The sequence below is a fragment of the Oncorhynchus mykiss genome, chromosome 1, assembly GCF_057628025.1.
Source record: "Oncorhynchus mykiss isolate SJ-2025 chromosome 1, ASM5762802v1, whole genome shotgun sequence".
Lineage (NCBI taxonomy): Eukaryota > Metazoa > Chordata > Actinopteri > Salmoniformes > Salmonidae > Oncorhynchus > Oncorhynchus mykiss.
The window spans coordinates 23,321,108-23,342,352 of NC_143022.1; the positions used below are offsets into that span (position 1 = coordinate 23,321,108).

Sequence of the window (21,245 nt, forward strand, 5' to 3'; positions counted from 1 at the left end):
TAATTCACAGAAATGCATAAACAAACAACCATGGTAAATGTGGTTACATGAAATGATAGGAGAATGTGCCCTAGTGGGCTGAACCGGCATGGCGGCTTGTTTGACAAGAGGGGGAGTGGGGGTCAACTAAGAAGTCACTACAGTTAATGATTATAACAATTGAAATGCTAATCCTTTACACATGAACGCTCACTCATTCGGGAACAATTGCAATCAATATATATATTTACACTCAGTGTGTCGTCTTGATCGGTGGAGAAAAGTTTGTCTTTCGTAGAATTGTCCGTCTCTCTCTCTCTCTCTCTCTGTCTTGGTTAGAGGGGATAGTTCAAAGTGACATTCGTTATAGAATGGATTTTTCGGCGGTTGTCGTTCTTCGCGTTCAATGATACCGAATTCCTAGCTGCAGACTAGTAATTAATATCAAAGACTTGTTCTCATTCTATCGGTATTGATAGTCTAAGAGTTTAACCACGTGGTATGGTTAAAAGATTCTGCAACCTTTAGCCGTCTCGTAATTGAGGTAAGCTCGGTCTGGTGATAATTTCTCAAAGTTGGGTTTTATTTGGAATGTTCCAGAATGTCTGACCCTAACTTGGCTCAAGAGCGGTCCTCTGATTTAGTTCAAATCCAATTCCCTTTTTGAGTTTTCCTTCATTAAACAGTCCAAAATCACATTGTAAAATTGTGTAAACAGTATCATACTCACTCATTCATCTTATACAACAATTAGATGTAAACCTTATATCCGGGGCTATTATGTAAACAGGTTTATGGTCTCATATGAGCTTCCCAAGTTGTGACAAACGGACCAGTTCGTAGCTGGATTCTTCACCGATCTTTTGCACTTTCTCCAGAACATGAAATTTGTTCGTACCTCAAGTTCTGTGAGGTGGAAGGATTTCCTTTGTCTCCATGAAAAACGACTCTCTATATCTGTGTGTCCATGAGGTCTTCTCAGGAATTTACGACCTCTGACCACAGAAGCCTAGTTTAAGGAGGCAAGGGGGAGGCAGGGAGAGGGGGATGGGTTTGCTATACCCAAAGAGGCCAACGTCATGACAAATGTACACACAATACTCCACAATGACAAAGCGAAAACACGTCTTTAGAAACAGAAATACCTTATTTACATAAGTATTCAGACCCTTTGGTATAAGACTCAAAATTGTTTCCATTGATCATCCTTGAAATGTTTCTTCAACTTGATTGGAGTCCTCCTGTGGTAAATTCAATTGATTGGACATGATTTGGAAAGGCACACACCTGTCTATATAAGGTCCCACAGTTGACAGTGCATGTCAGAGCAAAAACCAAGAATTGTCCGTAGAGCTTTGAGACAGGATTGTGTCGAGGCACAGATCTGGGGAAGGGGACCAAAACATTTCTCAAGCATTGAAGGCCCCCAAGAACACAGTGGCCTACATCATTCTTAAATGGAATACGTTTGGAACTCCAAGACTCTTCCTAGAGCTGGCCGCCCAGCCAAACTGAGCAATCGGGGGAGAAGGGTCTTGGTCAGGGAGGTAACCAAGAACCCGATGTTCACTCTGACAGAGCACTAGAGTTTCTCTGTGGAGATGGGAGAACCTTCCAGAAGGACCACCATCTCTGCAGCACTCCACCAATCAGGCCTTTATGGTAGAGTGACCAGACAGAAGCCACTCCTCAGTAAGAGGCACATGACAGCCCGCTTGGAGTTTTCCAAAAGGCACCTAAAGACTCAGCATGGTGGTGGCAGCATCATGCTGTAGGGATGTTTTTCAGCAGCAGGGACTGGGAGATTAGTCAGAATCGAGGCAAAGATGAACAGGGCAAAGTACAGAGATCCTTAATGAAAACCCGTCCACTCAGGACTTCAGACTGGGGTGAATGTCCACCTTCCAACAGCTCAACAACCCTAAGCACACAGCCAAGACAACACAGGAGTGGCTTCGGGACAAGTCATTGAATGTCCTTGAGTGGCCCAGCCAGAGCCTGGACTTCAGAGCCTGGACTTGAAACAGAAGGAACATCTCTGGAGAGACCCTGAAAATAGCTGTGCAGCAACTCTCCCATCCAACCTGACAGAGCTTGAGAGAATCTGCAGAGAAAAATGGGAGAAACTCCCCAAGTACAGGTGTGCCAAGCTTGTAGCGTCATACCCAAGAAGACTCGAGGCTGCAATCGCTGCCAAAGTTGCTTCAACAAATTACTGAGTAAAGGGTCTGAATACTTATGTAAATGTGATATTTCAGTTTGGTATTTTTTTTTAAATAGCAAAAATTCCTAATAACCTGTTTTTGCTTTGTCATTATGGGGTATTGTGTGTAGATTGATACACTTTTTTTGGGGGGAGGGGGTCAGTTTTAGAACAAGGCTGTAACCTAAAAAAAATTGGAAAAAGTCAAGGGATCTGAATACTTTCCAAGGGCAATGTATATGACTCTACTTTGATGATGTCATACACTGTAGATCTCCTTTAGTGCATGGTTGACTGTAGCAAGGCTTGTAGTAGAAGGCGTTTCATGTGTAGATCAGTGGTCACCAACCTTTTCTGAGTCAAGACCGCTTTCTGAGTCAAAATGCAAGCTAAGATCTACCGCTCAGACTTTTTTTTAATGACTTAGAAAATTTAAGCCTATGCAACATTAACCAATCAAAAACAGTTCTGTAGCAATGACATTTGTGCAGTAGGCTATAGGCCCAATACATTATCATTGCATATTGGCTAATCTTGAATTGCCTTGCCATTGTTGTTCTTCTCAGATCATTTTGAAATTATATTTACAAAATGTAGGTAGGTGTATGATCACACTGGTAATAGATAATTTGTTGTATTACTTATGAGGCACAGCTGAGAGAGCATAATAATAACAACGCAAGCTTATCAGAAATAATTTGCTATACTCATTCATTGCAGGGCTGGTTGTATTGTGAGTGGAAGTAGTGAGAAAGTGCATTTTATGCCTTATAAAAGTGTTGAACAAAGTGTTGACACAGTGCTGAATAACAATTTGAACATGAACATAAAAACAAAAAACAGCAGCCGTTTGCTGTATGTGTTGTCTCTCTCTAGTCATGGTTTTAAGTTTTGCTGTGCGTTCAAGATTTATTTTTACAGTCTATGGCCCAAGGAAACTGTGCAGACACAGTGGTCTGAGCTATCTGATTGGCCAGCGGTAAGCCTATAGATTCACTTGATCTTCTCTGGGCCTGCCCGGTAGGCGGAGTTCTACCTTCAGACACATGAAATGGTTAAGAATGGGAACACTTTGCCTTTCCGGGGCTAGGGCTGCTGAATCAAGTGCACCTCCAGCCAACAGCACGAAACAAATAAAAAACATAGGAACGCAAGGCTTTATCGTTGGGTTTTTACAGAAATGTTTGGTGATCGACTACGAATGCCTTGGAGATCAACAGGTTGGTGACCACTGATATAGATGGATTATATGCACCGATCTGAGACCCTCTCCCTCCCTCCATCCCCGTCCCTCCCTTTGTATCTGGGCCTGGCTTGGCCAGCTGTCCAGAGCAGAGGAGATGATGAATAGTCTGGATGGATGCTACTGTGAGAGGACCTGCAGCGTCAAGGGGGTCGTCTACAGAGAGGACGAATCATTGACAGATGGCTGCAGGAACTGCACATGCACGGTGGGCTATATCAGTGTGTGTGTACTGTGTGTGTGTACAGTACGTGTACACTGACTGTACAAAATATTATGAACACCTGCTCTTTCCATGAAATAGACTGACCAGGGGAGTCTAGGTGAAAGCTTGGATTATTGATGTCACTTGTTAAATCCACTTCAATCAGTGTAGATGAAGGGAAGCAGACCGGTTAAAGAAGGATTTTAAAGCCTTTAGACAATAGAGACATGGATTGTGAATGTGTGCCATTCAGAGGGTAAATGGGCAAGTCAAAAGTTTTCCGTGTGTATCAAGAATGGTTCACCAACCAAAAGACATCCAGCCAAGTTGACACATCTGTGGGAAGCATTAGTCAACATGGATTAGTATCCCTGTGGAACGCTTTTGCCACATTGTAAAGTCCCTGCCCCAATAAATTGAGGCTGTTCAGAGGGCAAAAGGGGCGGGGGTACACTCAATATTAGGAAGGTGTTCTTAATGTTTTGTACACTCATTGTATATAATTGTATATAGTTGTATATAGTACTCCATTGTTGATGGCTTATGTTCTCATTACGTCATTGGTTTGAGAGGAGAGTTGCCCTAGATATTTAAAGAAAACAGGATAGAAACACTGAGGAATAATAGAAAACATACACAGTAGCTAGGATTAAACAGAGCACCAGGACTCAGCTATGCTGGACAGACCCTCTCAAGGGTCTACTTTCCTCTCAACAAGTATGTCAAAGGAGCGTAAATACTTATGAGAGTGCTGGGGTTATTTACCACAACAAAAGAGATTTCACCTCTGTCTCTCTCCCAGCTATAGGTCATGCATTACTTTCTATGCCACTGGACTCCTGAAATGAGCCAATGGGGTGGATCTGTGGCTTAGCACCTGCAGCTGAGATAAACTGAGGAGATCACATATTTCTCAGTACATTACATTGGTATAATGTGAGTAAATCACATCTCTCACTATATTGCACCTAATTACTCTCGACAGATGATAATTATCGTCTGTGATTCGTTCCGCCCCGTTTGTCTAATGAATCATCGGTGCTCATCGACGTGTCACTTCTCTGATGCAGACTGCAATTACGCCATTAGATAGACGTGTTCGTTACCTTATGTGTGGCAATTAGCCGCAACCTTTGAAACTCAAAGGTCACAGCATTAAGATGTTATCAATTATGGTGGATCAGTCACATACAGTGGTTCTTCCTTTAAAAGTTGCATCATACTGCAGCACAGCTTGCAGGGTGCTGCATAATGGTATGGCACGTTGGAGTGCATGATGTCATAGTATTTTACTCTCAGCCATTGTCTCCATTAATGCTAGTTCATTTTAGTTTGACCACCAGAGAGCATCTTTGAGAAGTTAAGTTATTGAAATGACATGGAGCTGAAGACCTAAGTGTCCTGTTTACTGTAGCTGTTTTAGCGTAACTTACTTATTGGCATAAAGGCCTACTTCAATATAAAGTATATCAATCAATCATTCATTTGTGCGTGTCATCACACAGCATACTGTAATGGTCTGGGTGTAGCTGGTGCAGAGGAATCAGGCGCAGGACAGCAGAGATGAGTAACACAAGTAACCTTACTCAAATATTCCAATAACATGTCGTAAATACCGAGCCCACAATAACGAGAGACACATGGAAGGAGGGGTTAATACGGTAATGGGGGGAAGCTGTAACCTGTAGCAAACCTCGTTCAGTCTCCTCAGGACTTTGAATGGCCCCACAAACCGCGGGCCCAACTTCCGGCATGACAGGTGGAGGGGCAGGTTTCGGGTCGAGAGCCAGACCCGGTCCGCCTCACTGCGGTGGCAGTGTTATCATGCTCTCCGCAGCCGATGTGAGTAAGAACTTTTAAACAGGTCAACATTCAAGTGGATTACCAGGATGTGTACTCCGAGCATGCACTGACCAACTGGAAAGTGTCTTCACTGACATTTCCAATCTCTCCCTGTCTGAGTCTGTAATGCCAACATGTTTCAAGTAGACCACCATAGTCCCTGTGCCCAAGAACACCAAGGTAACCTGCCTAAAATACTACTAACCGGTAGCACTCACGTTTGTAGCCATGAAGTGCTTTGAAAGGCTGGTCATGGCTCACATAAACACCATTATCCCAGAAGCCCTCGACCCACTCCAATTTGCATACCGTCCTAACAGATCCACAGATGATGCAATCTCTATTGCACTCCACACTGCCCTTTCCCACCTGGACGAAAGGAACACTTATGTGAGAATCTTATTTATTGACTACAGCTCAGCGTCCAACAGTATAGGGCCCGCAAAGCTCATCAATAAGCTAAGGTCCCTGGGACTAAACACCTCCATCTGCACCTGAATCCTGGACTTTATGACGGGCCCCCACCAGGTGGTAAGGGTAGGTAACAACACATCTGCCACGCTGATCCACAACACAGGGGCCCCTTAGTGCTCAGTCCCCTCCTGTAGTCCCTGTTCACTCATGGCTGCACGGCCAGGCACGACTCCATAAGTTTGCCGATGACACAACAGTGGTAGTCCTGACCACCGACAACAACGAGACAGCCTATAGAGTGGAGGTCAGAGGCCTGACAGCGTGGTGCAAGGACAGCAACCTCTCCCTCAACGTGATCAAGACTAAGGAGATGATTGTGTACTACAGGAAAAAGAGGACCGATCATGCCCACATTCTCATCGACGTGACTGTAGTGGAGCAGATTGAGAGCTTCATGTTCCTTGGTGTCCACATCGCCAACAAACTAACGTGATCCAAGCACACCAAAACAGTCGTGAAGAGGGCACAACAAAACCTATTCCCCCTCAGGAGACTGAAAAGATTTGGCATGGGTCCTCAGATCCTCAAAAGGTTCTACAGCTGCACAGTTGAGAGCATCCTGGCAGGTTGCATCACTGCCTGGTATGGCAACTGCTCAGCCTCCAACCACAAGGCACTACAGAAGGTAGTGTGTACGGCCCAGTACATCACTGGGGCCAAGCTTCCTGCCATCCAGGACCTCTATACCAAGTGGTGACTGTTCTCTCTGCTACCGCACAGCAAGCGATACCGGAGCGCCATGTCTTGGTCCAAGAGGCTTCTAAACAGCTTCTACCCCCAAGCCATAAGACGCTTGAACATGTAATCAAATGGCTACCCAGACTATTTCCATTGCCCCCCTCTGCTATTATCTATTGATAGTCACTTTAATAACTCTACCTACATGTACATATTACCTTAATTACCTTGACTAACCAATGCCACCGCACATTGACTCTGTACCGCTACCCCCTGTATATAGGCTCGCTATTATTATTTTACTGCTGCTCTTTAATTATGTTACTTTTATATTTTTTAAGGTATTTTTCTTAGCTGCATTATTGGTTAAGGGCTTGTAAGTAAGCATTTCACTGTGAGTGTAACGGCTTTCCTCCTCTTCGTCTGAGGAGGAGTAGCAAGGATCAGACCAATACGCAGCATGGTAAGTGTCCATGATACTTTAATAATAACTGAACACGACTCAATAAAAAAATAAAGTGAATGGAAACGAAAACCGAAACAGTCCTGAATGGTGACACAAACAACAAAACAGGAAACAATCACCCACGAAACACAGGTGGGAAAAGGCTACCTAAGTATGATTCTCAGAGTCAACTAACGACACCTGCCTCTGATTGAGAACCATACCAGGCCAAACACAACATAGAAAAACGAACATAGACAACCCACTCAACTCTCGCCCTGACCATACTAAAACAAAGACATAACAAAAGAACTAAGGTCAGAACGTGACAGTACTCCCCCCGCCAAAGGTGCGGACTCCGGCCGCAAAACCTGAACCTATAGGGGAGGGTCTGGGTGGGTGTCTGTCCGCGATGGCGGCTCTGGCACGGGACATGGACCCCACTCCATCATAGTCTTTACCCGCTTCTTAACCTGCCTCCGTGGCGCCTTTCGAGCGACAACCCTCGCCGCCGACCTCGGACTGGGGACCCTAGCAACGGGCCCCGAATGGAAAGGAGATTCCAGCTGAACCAGACAGGTGGGAGACTCTGGCAGCTCCTGACAGACGGGCGGCTCTGGCAGCTCCTGACAGACGGGCGGCTCTGGCAGCTCCTGACAGACGGGCGGCTCTGGCAGCTCCTGACAGACGGGCGGCTCTGGCAGCTCCTGACAGACGGGCGGCTCTGGCAGCTCCTGACAGACGGGCGGCTCTGGCAGCTCCTGACAGACGGGCGGCTCTGGCAGCTCCTGACTGACGGGCGGCTCTGGCAGCTCCTGACTGACGGGCGGCTCTGGCAGCTCCTGACTGACGGGCGGCTCTGGCAGCTCCTGACTGACGGGCGGCTCTGGCAGCTCCTGACTGACGGGCGGCTCTGGCAGCTCCTGACTGACGGGCGGCTCTGGCAGCTCCTGACTGACTGACGGGCGGCTCTGGCAGCTCGAGGAATGAAACGGAGAGACAGCCTGGTGCGTGGGGCTGCCACCGGAGGCCTGGTGCGTGGAGGAGGCACCAGATAGACCGGACCGTAGAGGCGCACTGGAGGTCTCGAGCACCGAGCCTGCACAACCCTACCTGGCTGGATACTCCCCGTCGCCAGGCCAGTACGACTAGGTGGAACAGACCGCACTGGGCTGTGCTGGCGAACCGGGGACACCGTGCTTAGGGCTGGTGCCATGTACCCCGGCCCAAGGAGACGCACTGGAGACCAGATGCGCTGAGCCGGCTTCATGGCACCTGGCTCGATGCCCACTCTAGCCCGGCCGATACGAGGCGCTGCGATGTAACGCACCGGGCTATGCCTGCGCACCGGGGACACCGTGCGCCTCACGGCCTAACACGGTCCCTGCCCGGTCCACCTCTCTCCATGGTAAGCACGGGGAGTTGGCTCAGGTCTCCTACCTGACTTAGCCACACTCCCCGTGTGCCCCACCAATACATTTTCGGGGCTGCCTCTCGTCCCAGCCGCGCTGCCGTGCTGCCGCCTCATACCACCGCCGTTCAGCTTTCGCTGCCTCCAGCTCTGCCTTGGGGCGGTGATATTCCCCAGCCTGTGCCCAGGGTCCTTCTCCGTCCAGAATCTCCTCCCATGTCCATGAGTCCAGAGATTTCTGCTGCTGCCCGATACCACGCTGCTTGGTCCTTTTTTGGTGGGTGATTCTGTAACGGCTTTCCTCCTCTTCGTCTGAGGAGGAGCAGCAAGGATCGGACCAATACGCAGCGTGGTAATGTAACAGTATAATTTTAGACCGTCCCCTCGCCCATACCCGGGCGCGAACCAGGGACCTTCTGCACACATCAACAGTCACCCTCGAAACATCGTTACCCATCGCTCCACAAAAGCCGCGGCCCTTGCAGAGCAAGGGGAACCACTACTTCAAGGTCTCAGAGCAAGTGACGTCACTGATTGAAACGCTATTTAGCGCCCACGCTAACTAAGCTAGCCGTTTCACATCCGTTACACTCACCCCCCTTTTGACCTTCCTCCTTTTTTTCCGCAGCAACCAGTAATCCGGGTCAACAGCATCAATGTAACAGTATAATTTTAAACCGTCCCCTCGCCCATACCCGGGCGCGAACCAGGGACCTTCTGCACACATCAACAACTGACGCCTACGAAGCGTCGTTACCCATCGCTCCACAAAAGCCGCGGCTCTTGCAGAGCAAGGGGAACCACTACTTCAAGGTCTCAGAGCAAGTGACGTCACTGATTGAAACGCTATTTAGCGCCCACGCTAACTGAGCTAGCCGTTTCACATCCGTTACACTAAGTGTCTATGATACTTTAATAATAACTGAACAGGACTCAATACAAAAATAACAAAGTGAATGGAAACGAAAACCGAAACAGTCCTGAATGGTGACACAAACAACAAAACAGGAAACAATCACCCACGAAACACAGGTGGGAAAAGGCTACCTAAGTATGATTCTCAATCAGAGACAACTAACGACACCTGCCTCTGAGAACCATACCAGGCCAAACACAAAACACAACATAGAAAAACAAACATAGACAACCCACCCAACTCACGCCCTGACCAAACTAAAACAAAGACATAACAAAATAACTAAGGTCAGAACGTGACGGCAAGGTCTACACCTGTTGCATTCAGCGCATGTGACAAGTACAATTTGATTTGATGTGTGGTTTCAGAGCGAAGCCAGCTGAGAGCCTGCCACCAGGCACGGTGGATGACATGTTTTTCCTGCACAGCAATTTGAAGAAATCCAGTGACGAATGGACTGTTTTTTGTTTTAGTATTATTATTTGTTTTCTAATATTAGAAGATTCTTTAAAGCAATTTGAGTTGTCAATGTGCCGTATTGCATTATGAAAAAAAAATAAATATCTGTTCTTAATTTATGAAAAGGTTTCTTATTAGTCAGATGTTGAACAGAAATGCAGACAAATTAATTAATGCAGGAAAATAAGAATAATAACATACTGTCTGTAATACTGTCTGTCATACTGAACTCATTAAGAGGTAGCTTCTACCTTCAATATAATCATTCATTCAGAAGGTTAAACCCATAGGTCTTAGGCCTGCATAAATACAATTAGATTGCCAAATTCATTTTTTGTTAGGTTATAATAATCCATGCCTTCGGAGAATGTTATGAAGTCCGAAAGTTAAACGACGAGTTAGAAATGTGGCTGTCAGAAGTATTACAATGAAAATTAACTTTTAATCCGTCTGTCTGCATATTTCAAGACATGAAAATATGGGTGCAGTGAGATGGGTTGGACGATACTTTTCTCATCAAGGGTGCAGTGAGATGGGTTGGACGATACTTTTCTCATCAACCATCTTGAAAAAACGTATATTCAAACTGAAAATCAACCATTGTCAGCCTTTAAAATGTTTTATTATCAAAATGTTGAACTCCGGGACCACCCGCAAGCAATTATTTTGGGGTTGCCTGTGACTTCCAGTCTTTTCTCTCTCCTACAGAACGGCACGGTGCAGTGTGAGACTATCTCCTGCCCTCCCCCTCAGTGCCCAGCGGACACCACGCCTGCCTACGTGAAGGGTGCCTGCTGCATGGAGTGCCAACGTGAGTGAAGTGTTTTAACATAAACACGCACAGATGGACACACGTATGCACACACATACACATATAAACACTCCTCTTCACACACACTCAACACAGAAACACCAGAGACACACATAGCACGCCTCCACAACGGCTGCCTGGCAACTGACCTGCGTTGCTAAGCTGCTCCCCAACACACCTCTTGAGATGCTCCATACTTTTGCATATACATGGACCAATCAATTATTCAACAGCCAGCTTCTCAACAGGGGTGGCCACATTGACACAAATGGGAAATAGAATTCAGGGGTCGCAGGATGTGCGATGAACTAGTTCCTGTTTACAATAGACGGATGATGCTATGAGCCGGGAACTCGTCCAAGGACTTTCATTGACTTTTCTTTCTAAGAAAATATGTAAAATAATGAAATTGAAGTTGGAAGCTGTTGGAGTATCCTTGTGTCTGGCTGAGTGGACTATGAAACATTAAGATACATGTCTGTGTGTTTTGTATTTGATCAATAGCCATTTGCTATATACGCTAAAACTTGTTGTGTATTTGAGGTTTAAAACTGCTTGTCACGCCCTGACCTTAGAGAGCCGTTTTATTTCTCTATTTGGTTCAGTCAGGGTGTGATTTGGGGTGGCATTCTATGTTGTCTATTTCTTTGTTTTTGGCCGAGTTCCCAATCAGAGGCAGCTGTCTATCTTTGTCTCTAATTGGGAGTCATACGTAGGCAGCCCTTTTTCCCACTTTCTGTTGTGGGATCTTGTTTTTGCACAGTTGCTGTTAGCCATGCAGAACTTCACATTAGTTTATATTTGGTGTTTTTTTGGTGTCATTTTTAATAAAAGAAAAATGTACGCCTACCACGCTGCACCTTGGTCCATTCATTCAGACGAACGTAACAGAAGATCCCACCACCAACGGACCGAGCAGCGTGGTCAGGAGGACTGGACCTGGGAGGAAATCCTGGAGGGAGCAGGACCCTGGACAAGGGCCGGGGAGTATCGCCGTCCGAAGGAGGAGATGGAGGCAGCGAAAGCGGAACGGCGACATTACGAGGAGTTATACCAACAAAGCAAGCACGAGAGGCAGCCCCAAATATTTGTTTTTGGGGGGGGGGGCACAAGAGGAGATTGGTGATGTCAGGGTTTAAACCTGAGCCAACTCCCCATGCTTACCGTGGGGAGCGTGTGACTGGTCAGGCACCGTGTTATGCGGTGATGCGCACGGTGTCTCCAGTGAGCATTCACAGGCCTGTGCGCTCTGTGCCAGCGCCCCTCATTTGCCGGACTGAAGTGGGCATCCAGCCAGGATGGGTTGTGCTAGCTCTACGCTCGAGACCTCCAGTGCGCCTCCACAGCCCAGTGTATCCGGTGCCTGTTCCACACACCAGGCTTCCAGTGCATCTCCCCAGTCCGGTGAGACCTGTTCCACGTACCAGGCCTCCAGTATGTCTCTGTTACGCACGCCTCTGTAAAGAGGGAACGCAACACCCTGCTACAACTCAACTCTCCGTGAAGTGAAAGAGGTATGGACTGTAGGTGTGAGTAAGGATGACAAAATGCAGAGAATTTACCGTTACTAGGAATTTATTCCTTCACACGGTAATATGGGGAAAAGAGGCTGACCGGAACCAAAGCAAAGAAAGTAAATCTCAAAGCCCCCTCTCCTACCTAACCTGCCTACCCACTACCTATCTAACTTAGAACCACCTGATGCGCTAACCAAAATACAGGGGGTGGTCCGCCCAGGTCTTACCTAGTGTGCCTAGACAGTGAATATACTACGGGTATATGTATGCCTGCGGGCCTCTTGCCTAAGCACTCCCTAGGTGCCTTCCCCTTCCCCCTGGGAACAAATTAAACAGAATAACAAACAATCCACTTCACTACAAAACTGAGAAAAAACTAACTCAGGCCATTAAAGAAGCTCTGACAAAGCAACAAACACAGAACATACCAAAGCTGCTACCAACAACAACTCACATAGTACATAACAACGACCAATATGCTAAGATCTGTATCACAATCAATCTCTCTCCTGAACAATAGAACACTGGCTTTTATAGCTTCAGAAGGCATTGGAAATTGGAGACAGCTGCGTCCTGATGAGGGGGCGGGGTCAGCCCTCCAATTCAACTCCAGCCACTTTAATAATGGGAATTGATGGGAATTTATGTCAAATATATCACTAGCCACTTTAAACAATGCTACTTAATATAATGTTTACATACCCTACATTATTCATCTCATATGTATACGTATATACTGTACTCTATCATCTACTGCATCTTTATGTAATACATGTATCACTAGCCACTTTAAACTATGCCACTTTGTTTACATACCCTACATTACTCATCTCATATGTATATACTGTACTCGATACCATCTACTGCATCTTGCCTATGCCGCTCTGTACCATCACTCATTCATATATCTTTATGTACATATTCTTTATTCTTTATCCCTTTACACTTGTGTGTGTGTATAAGGTAGTAGTTTTGGAATTGTTAGATGACTCGTTGGTTATTACTGCATTGTCGGAACTAGAAGCACAAGCATTTCGCTACACTCGTATTAACATCTGCTAACCATGTGTATGTGACAAATAAATTTGATTTGAATTAATCGTGGAATCGACCAATCAGCTGCTGGGGGATTTCAGGAAGCCATCTCCTGAAACACACTCAAATACACAAACTACAACAGAAATTGGGGAACGTAACAGTCTCCCCAGCCAGGCTTCCAATACGTCTCCTCAGTCCGGTGAGACCTGTTCCGGTTCCACGTACCAGGCCTCCAGTATGTCTCCCCAACCTGGTAAGCCCTGTGGCAGCTCCACACACCAGGCCTCCAGTACGTCTCCTCAGTCCTGTGAGACCTGTTCCGGCTCCATGTTCGAAGCCTCTAGTGATGATCCATGGCACGAAGCCTCCAGTGATAATCCATGGCCCGGAGCCTCCAGTGATAATCCATGGCACGAAGCCTGAAGTGATGATCCATGGCCCGGAGCCTGAAGTGATGATCCATGGCACGAAGCCTCCAGTGATAATCCATGGCACGAAGCCTCCAGTGATGATCCATGGCCCAGAGCCTGCAGTGAAAATCCAGGGCAAGGAGCCTCCGGCGACGGTCCCCGGTCCGGAGCCTCTGGCGACGGTCCCTGGTCCGGTTCCACAGAAGCGGAGGGATCAGCGTAGGGAGCGGGGGCTACGTCCCGAACCGGAGCCGCCACAGAGGGTAGATGCCCACCCGGACCCTCCCCTATAGGTTCAGGTTTGTGGCCGGGAGTCCGCACCTTTGGGGGGGGGGGGGTACTGTCACGCCCTGACCTTAGAGAGCCGTTTTATTTCTCTATTTGGTTAGGTCAGGGTGTGATTTGGGGTGGGCATTCTATGTTGTCTTTCTTTGTTTTTGGCCGAGTATGGTTCCCAATCAGAGGCAGCTGTCTATCCTTGTCTCTGATTGGGAATCATACTTTGGCAGCCCTTTTTCCCACTTTCTGTTGTGGGATCTTGTTTTTGCACAGTTGCTGTTAGCCCAGCAGAATTTGACATTTGTTTATATTTTGTTGTTTTTTGGTGTCTACCACGTTGCACCTTGGTCCATTCATTCAGATGAACGTAACACTGCTTCTGAAGTTTGTAATTTCCACTTGATTTTCTCTGACAAAATGTATCAACCCCTACAAAAATTTTCATTAATTATAATCCACATAATAATTCACATTTCCTTCTACTGCGGGATTATTTTCCTGCTGTAGCAAACTGGCTCAAATTAGGATCCTATATCTGTACATGCTGTATGTCACATATTCAAAGGTTCTCTCAACTTTGTTTGCTCTCAATAAGACATGGCTCTTGTTTTTGTCTCTTTTGTGGCTACCTATACCTTATATACAGTACCAGTCAAAAGTGGGTTAGTACCCACAAAATACCAGTCTCAACATCAACAGTGAAGAGGCGACTCCACACCTTCTAGGCAAGAGTTACAAAGAAAAAGCCATATCTCAGACTGGCCAATCAAAAGAAAAGATTGAGATGGGCAAAAGAACAGACACTGGACAGAAGAACTCTGACTAGAAGGCCAGCATCCCGGAGTCGCCCCTTCACTGTTCACTTCACTCTTCACGGACGTTGAGACTGGTGTTTTGCGGGTACTATTTAAGGAAGCTGCCAGTTGAGAACTTGAGGCATCTGTTTCTTTCATTTCTCAGAACAAGAATAGACTGACGAGTTTCTGATGAAAGTTCTTTGTTTCTGGCCATTTGAGCCTGTAATCGAACCCACAAATGCTGATGCTCCAGATACATAACTAGTCTAAAGAAGGCCAGTTTTTTTGCTTCTTTAATCAGAACAACAGTTTTCAGCTGTGCTAACATAATTGCATAATTTTCTAATGATCAATTAGCCTTTTTAAAATGATAAAATTGGATTAGCTAACACAACGTGCCATTGGAACACAGGAGTGATGGTTGCTGATAATTGGCCTCTGTACGCCTATGTAGATATTCCATAATAGAAATCAGCCGTTTCCAGCTATAATAGTCATTCACAACATTAACAATGTTTACACTGTATTTTTGATCAATTTGATGTTATTTTAATGGACAAAAAAATAGTTTTTCTTTAAAAAACAAGGACATTTCTAAGTGACCACAAACTTTTGAATGGTAGTGTATATGAAGCCTGGGTGGGTTAAACAGTACATACATACTATCACATGTAAATTGAATTCACTTCAAACTCACACTCTACAAAACCTTGATTATCTTAGCTAGCTAATCAGGCTGTGTTGATGTAAACACTCTCACTCCATACCCACTTCATACCCAACTGCACTGCGTTGGGGGAGTGGGTCATAAGGCCTGTAAACATCCTAATCTGACATCAACACACTGGTATTAATCCTCCTGCTAGTGTGTCTCTACCGTGTCTCTGTGTACAGCGCTTATCTCACTTAGGTAGACAAACATAGGGTTTATTGAGCTCGCTTTGGTGTTAGACACAAAGACACAGCTCCCTCTCCAAATTAAAACCTTATCTGTTGACATATTGTACAGTATCCTCCTCCACGGAGCGGGAGGCAAGGGGCTAGGTTCTCGTTCTGATGACTTGTCAAACACAATGTTTAATTGCGTTGTCAAAAGTTCATCATTGATTTTACTTGTAATCACCATTCTAAAATACTGGATGTGATGTATGAGTTTATTCAGTTTTACTACTGTAGTTCTTGTGCAGATGTAGGAATTCACAGTTTGATTGAAGTGTGAAGTGGCTTAGTGCTAGTCCTATATAGTGCTTTCCTCCAATAATTCTGATAACCAGGTAGCCTATCCACTCAAACCTTCACATCAAACTGACACATTTAATATGATGTTCTGCCCAAGTAAGAGTGACATTGAAGTCCAATGCTCCAATTCTATTTTCTGATAATAAAGATTGCCATGCCTGATCCCAGTGTGTCTCCACACCACCACAGGTTGTCACAGACTGCCATACTGAAAAGTGTGTGTGTGTGCATGGCGTGTGTCTATTTTTAGCTGTATGCCATTTCGGAGAAGAAGAGTTGGTGGAGGGAGATCAGAAAGCGGTGCATTATAACTCTGGCAGATGCCAGCTGTCTGAGTGCAGGGTAAGTAACACGACAGCCCTAATAAAAACATACAACTTTTTTTCTGCAGTACTGCTTGCTTAAAACTCCTTCAACTCTTCTGAAAAAATACAATAATTCAAGCAAACAAGCGCTAAAAGTGTACTTCAGTGTTTTAATTTTCATCTTGATGTGTATGACGGCCTCATTAAATACTGATTCCTGACTGGAGCTGCGCTCCTCGGCCAGGGGCTAAATCAGGCCTGAATGAGAGACTGTGGTGGGCCGTCAACATCAGCTAAATGTATTGATCCGTTGGTTGTCAACTCTCCATGTTTATCTATTGCTCTCTAAGGGGAAAGTAAATGGGCAGAACTGAGTAATTGAGTTTCCATAAGGGTACCAAACTGTCACAGCATGTCAATCACTCCAGGGTTTTGATCCATCCTCATCAAATATATCTCCTGTGGATTCATGCATGGCCCAATAGATTTTATAAAAAAATACATATATTCTGCATTGTTGGGAAGTGCACGTAAGTAAACATTTCACTGTTAGTCTACACCTGTTGTTTACGAAGCATGTGACAATTAAGATTTGATTTGAGACTGATGGATGTACACTCTTAGAAAAAAGGTGCTAAGTATTGTACAACCATGCAGGGTTCTTTGGGTTGTCCCCATAGGGGAACCCTTTTTGGTTCTGTGTAGAACCCTTTGCATAGGGGTCTATCTAGATCCCTCTATATAGGGTTTTTCAAAGAACCACCTGTATATAGTTCTACCTAGAACCCTCTATGAAGGGTTTTGCCTAGAACACTCTGAAGGGTTTTTACCAAGAACCAGTTTATCATCTAAAGGTTCTTCCTAATACCATCTATGAAGGGTTCTACCGAGAACCCTTTTATCTTTGGTGGGTTCTTCCTAGAACGGTTCCACCAACGTTATTAGCCTTTAACATGTAAAATGTAAGATAATACATTACATATCTCATGAGGCCTTTTTTAAGGCCTAGTTATTGTCACGTCCTGACCTTAGTTCCTTTTTTATGTCTCTATTTTAGTTTGGTCAGGGCGTGAGTTGGGGTGGGCATTCTATGTTTTGTTCTGTGTGTTAGATTTCTGTGTTTGGCCTGGTATGGTTCCCAATCAGAGGCAGCTGTCAATCTTTGTCTCTGATTGAGAACCATACTTAGGCAGCCTGTTTTCCCACTATGTGTTGTGGGTAGTTGTTTTCTGTGTCTGTGTTTCACCATACAGAACTGTTTAGATTTGAACACTGAATACAAAATAAGTTTCACTTTGGTTATTTTGTATTCAGTGTTCAGTTATATTTCATTAAAATGGACACTTACCACGCTGCGTTTTGGTCCGATCTTTCATACTCCTCATCAGATGAAGAAGATCGTTACAGTTATACCCTAACACAGCAGTGTTAGGAATCTCCTGGTTGACAGGCCACATCAGGCCTGCAAGTCACATTATGCTGTCTGGCAAATGTGACGTGTAATTCTATTGAAATCGAGCCAGAGTTAGGATATCCAAGAAGTGGAATTGTTAATCACCCTTGACCTGCATTCAGGGTGACTGCCAGGGTAGGAAAGATTTAATTACTGAGACGACCTACAATCATCTAAACTGGAACAGCCATCTCAGTAACGGGTGTAATAAATCCAACAGATTGGATTAGTTAAGAAAACCGTATGTTATTAATCATTGTGTAGCATAAAATGTATCAACCAATCAATGTACGTACATGCACAAACAGATATTACAGTAAAATAACCAGTTCTGAAAATCTCCCTGCAATAGAGCATGCTGGGAAATATTATATATGGTTCAATGTAGAAACCTTCTTGCCTTTCAAAGAACCATTTTTTCCCAAAAAGTTTATTATGATGTTAAAGGTTCTAGGTAGAACCTTTTGCCTTAAAAAAAGAACCCTGGTCTTCCAGAAAGTTTTTTCTGATCAAAACAATTATTGGTAGAACCCTATCCCTCCACGAAGAACCCTTTTGGAACCTAAGAGTATATGGTGAGGTCACTCACCTGGCCCACTGACGGCCCTGACAGCACAGATACAGACATGGATAAAGATACAGCTACAGACAGACTCCGAGAGAGACATAGATAAAGACACAGTTACAGACACAGATGTAGACATACAATAGATAAAGATACAGACTCAGACAGACCCAGACATAGACACAAGCTACAGACAGAAGCTGCAGATGAAAGGACTGGGTGATGGCAATAGTCATCCTGGTCCTCCAGTCTCAGACAGGTGGCCATCTGACTACTGGTGACAGTTGCCTGGCATGTCTTGTGTCTCCGATCTCATGTCTGACTGCTGCTGGTTGAAGGAGGTTTCTGGGGAGAGAGTGACTAACGTAGAGAGACAACTATTAGATTTATCTCTATTTTGGCATCAGAGTGGAGAGGAGCGGAGCTGTTGAAGAGATGGTGGGAGAGGGAGTCCCCTTATAACGTTACTGTCTAATCATACAATTGGGGACAAATACACTGGTTTCATATCCTATCCAATGAGCTCTGTTCAATTGGATATCATGCTCATACTCATCATGAATCTTAAAAGACAGGTTGGTTGTTTAGCATCAAAACCGACTCGTGCACAACTATGGAGTAAAACAGAAAGGTTTGGCTTATAAGCTATATTTCCTCTCCAAATGTTGATTAAAAACATAAATACTTTTGCACAATGAGCACTTGTTGTTGCTCAAATGCATAGTTACAGTTGTTGGTTAGCTAGCTAGGGAATTTTTGCCTTATTAGCATAGACATGACATGAGTCAAAACATGACATCAATAACAAGATACAACGAGCTGAAACGATACACCTACAATTCTCCACATGGCAGCTTCTTGTCATTGTTTCTAGCTATCTGACCATTCAGAATCATAACGTCACACGGCCTTCTACCTCATTGATGCGAGTGCATAATTTTTGTGACGTTGTCAGCCAATCCATCTATAGGTAAGAGAATCGACGTGCAGAGTTTACTACATCGCTAAACACTAACCTGAAATATGTAGACCTTACTGCTATTGACCCATTATGTCACTTTAGTTGGGAAGATGTGCACAGTGAGGAAGGAGGCACACAATGGATGGATAATTGCCTCTAATTAAATTCAAGCCTTATTAAATCTGTGGGAAACTAGCAGCTGAGCTAATCTAACCCTCCATTGGGTTGTGTCTCATATTGTTTCTCATTGGTTCCCTGTTACTAGGAGAGGACCATGCATCGGGTCGTCATGACTAGCCCCTGTCCTGAACTTAACTGTCCAGAGTCCGAGCAGGTCACCCTCACCAACAGGTGCTGCAAAGTCTGCAGAGGTATTGGAAAATACATTCACCTACCTATATTCTACAGATGTAAACCTTAAAATAATCTGCAAATCATGACTGGAATCATTGCAAGAAACCCACCTGGACTGTTAGACCCAGTCTGAGAGGAGTGACCTGTGTGTAACCTCCATAGAGATGGATAGAGGATTAATCTTTGCATCTGTATCGTTATAGCATCTTTTACAGCATGGGCAGCGCCATTGAGGCTATCTCCATTTTAAAGTAGTCCATTTTCTTCTTCTTCATTGGCTGATTGCTCCCAAGTCATAGGAATCCCCACCCAGTTGATTGCCATTGATAGCTTCCACCATTTTAAAGCAATGTCCATGCTAAAACGGCTTACATCCATGAGTCCTCTATCTATAGTAACCTCTGTGCCCTAGGTCACGACTTCTGTGCGGAGGGTCACGGCTGTGTGGAGCACTCTGACTGTATCAACCTGGAGGCTGGGGCCTGCTGCAGCTGCAAGGACGGCTTCCGCCCTCTCCGAGATGACAACGCATACTGTGAAGGTACATAAAGGATTCTAATAAAATAATAATAGAATTGATAACAAACCTTCCATTGATCTACTGTTTTCCTACAGGTTAATTTATTTTGTAGATCCAGTTTGCTTTTCATTTTGTGCACTTTGGTTGAACTGTGAGGTACTTGTAATAGCATAATTCTTATTTTGCAACATAACTACATCTTTCAACACTTTGAGAGATGACATACTGTTAAACAGACTGTCTGCTGGGATTTGTGTGGAGGTATGAGACATACGTACAGTGTCTGATCCAAGGACTTACTTTCACTGACATTCTCACACCACTCTTGTCCCTTTGTCTGCTTGTGGTCAGTCTCTACTGTCTATTGGTATGAAAATACAGAACGCTCCCTAGCTTTGTTTATTGTATAACTGTCAAGAATGCATCAGTGATATTTTATGAGCAGAGATGCTCATAAGTAGTGCTATCATGTGAGTAGTGTTACTCTATATATACAAAAGTATATGGACACCCCTTCAAATGAGTGTATTCGGCTATTTCAGCCACAACCGTTGCTAACAGGTGTATAAAATCGAGCACACAGCCATGCAATCTCCATAGACAAACATTGACAGTAGAATAGCCTGTACTGAAGACCTCAGTGACTTTCAACGTGGCACCTTCAAAGGATGCCACCTTTCCAACAAGTCAGTTCGTCAAATATCTGCCCTTTTAGAGCTGCCCCGATCAGCTGTAAGTGCTGTTATTGTGAAGTGGAAACGTTTAGGAACAACAACTGCTCAGCCGCGAAGTGATAGGCCACACCAGCTCACAGAATGGGACCACCGAGTGCTGTAGCGCATATAAATTGTATGTCCTCTGTTGCAACACTCACTACCGAGTTCCAAACTGCCTCTTGAAGCAACGTCAGCTCAAGAACTGTTAGTTGGAAGCTCCATGAAATGGGTTTCCATGGCTGAGCAGCCGCACACAAGCCTAAGATCATAATGCCAAGCGTCGGCTGGAGTGATGTAAAGCTCACCACCATTGGATTCTAGAGCAGTGGAAACGTGTTCTCTGGAGTGATGAATCACGCTTCACCATCTGGCAGTACAACGGACAAATCTGGGTTTGGCAGATGCCTGGAGAATGCTACCTGCCC

At 45.0% G+C, this 21,245-nt stretch overlaps 1 protein-coding gene across 1 annotated transcript in view; it reads left to right on the forward strand.

Moving 5' to 3' along the window:
• The window catches only part of LOC110508655 (protein kinase C-binding protein NELL2a), an 81,579-nt gene that overhangs the window by 19,333 nt on the left and 41,001 nt on the right, over window positions 1-21,245 (forward strand). The window contains exons 8-12 of the mRNA XM_021589385.3: window positions 3,505-3,633; window positions 10,564-10,666; window positions 16,197-16,288; window positions 19,496-19,601; window positions 19,997-20,125. Coding sequence (XP_021445060.1) covers window positions 3,505-3,633; window positions 10,564-10,666; window positions 16,197-16,288; window positions 19,496-19,601; window positions 19,997-20,125 — 559 coding nt within the window. The remainder of the gene's footprint in view (window positions 1-3,504; window positions 3,634-10,563; window positions 10,667-16,196; window positions 16,289-19,495; window positions 19,602-19,996; window positions 20,126-21,245) is intronic.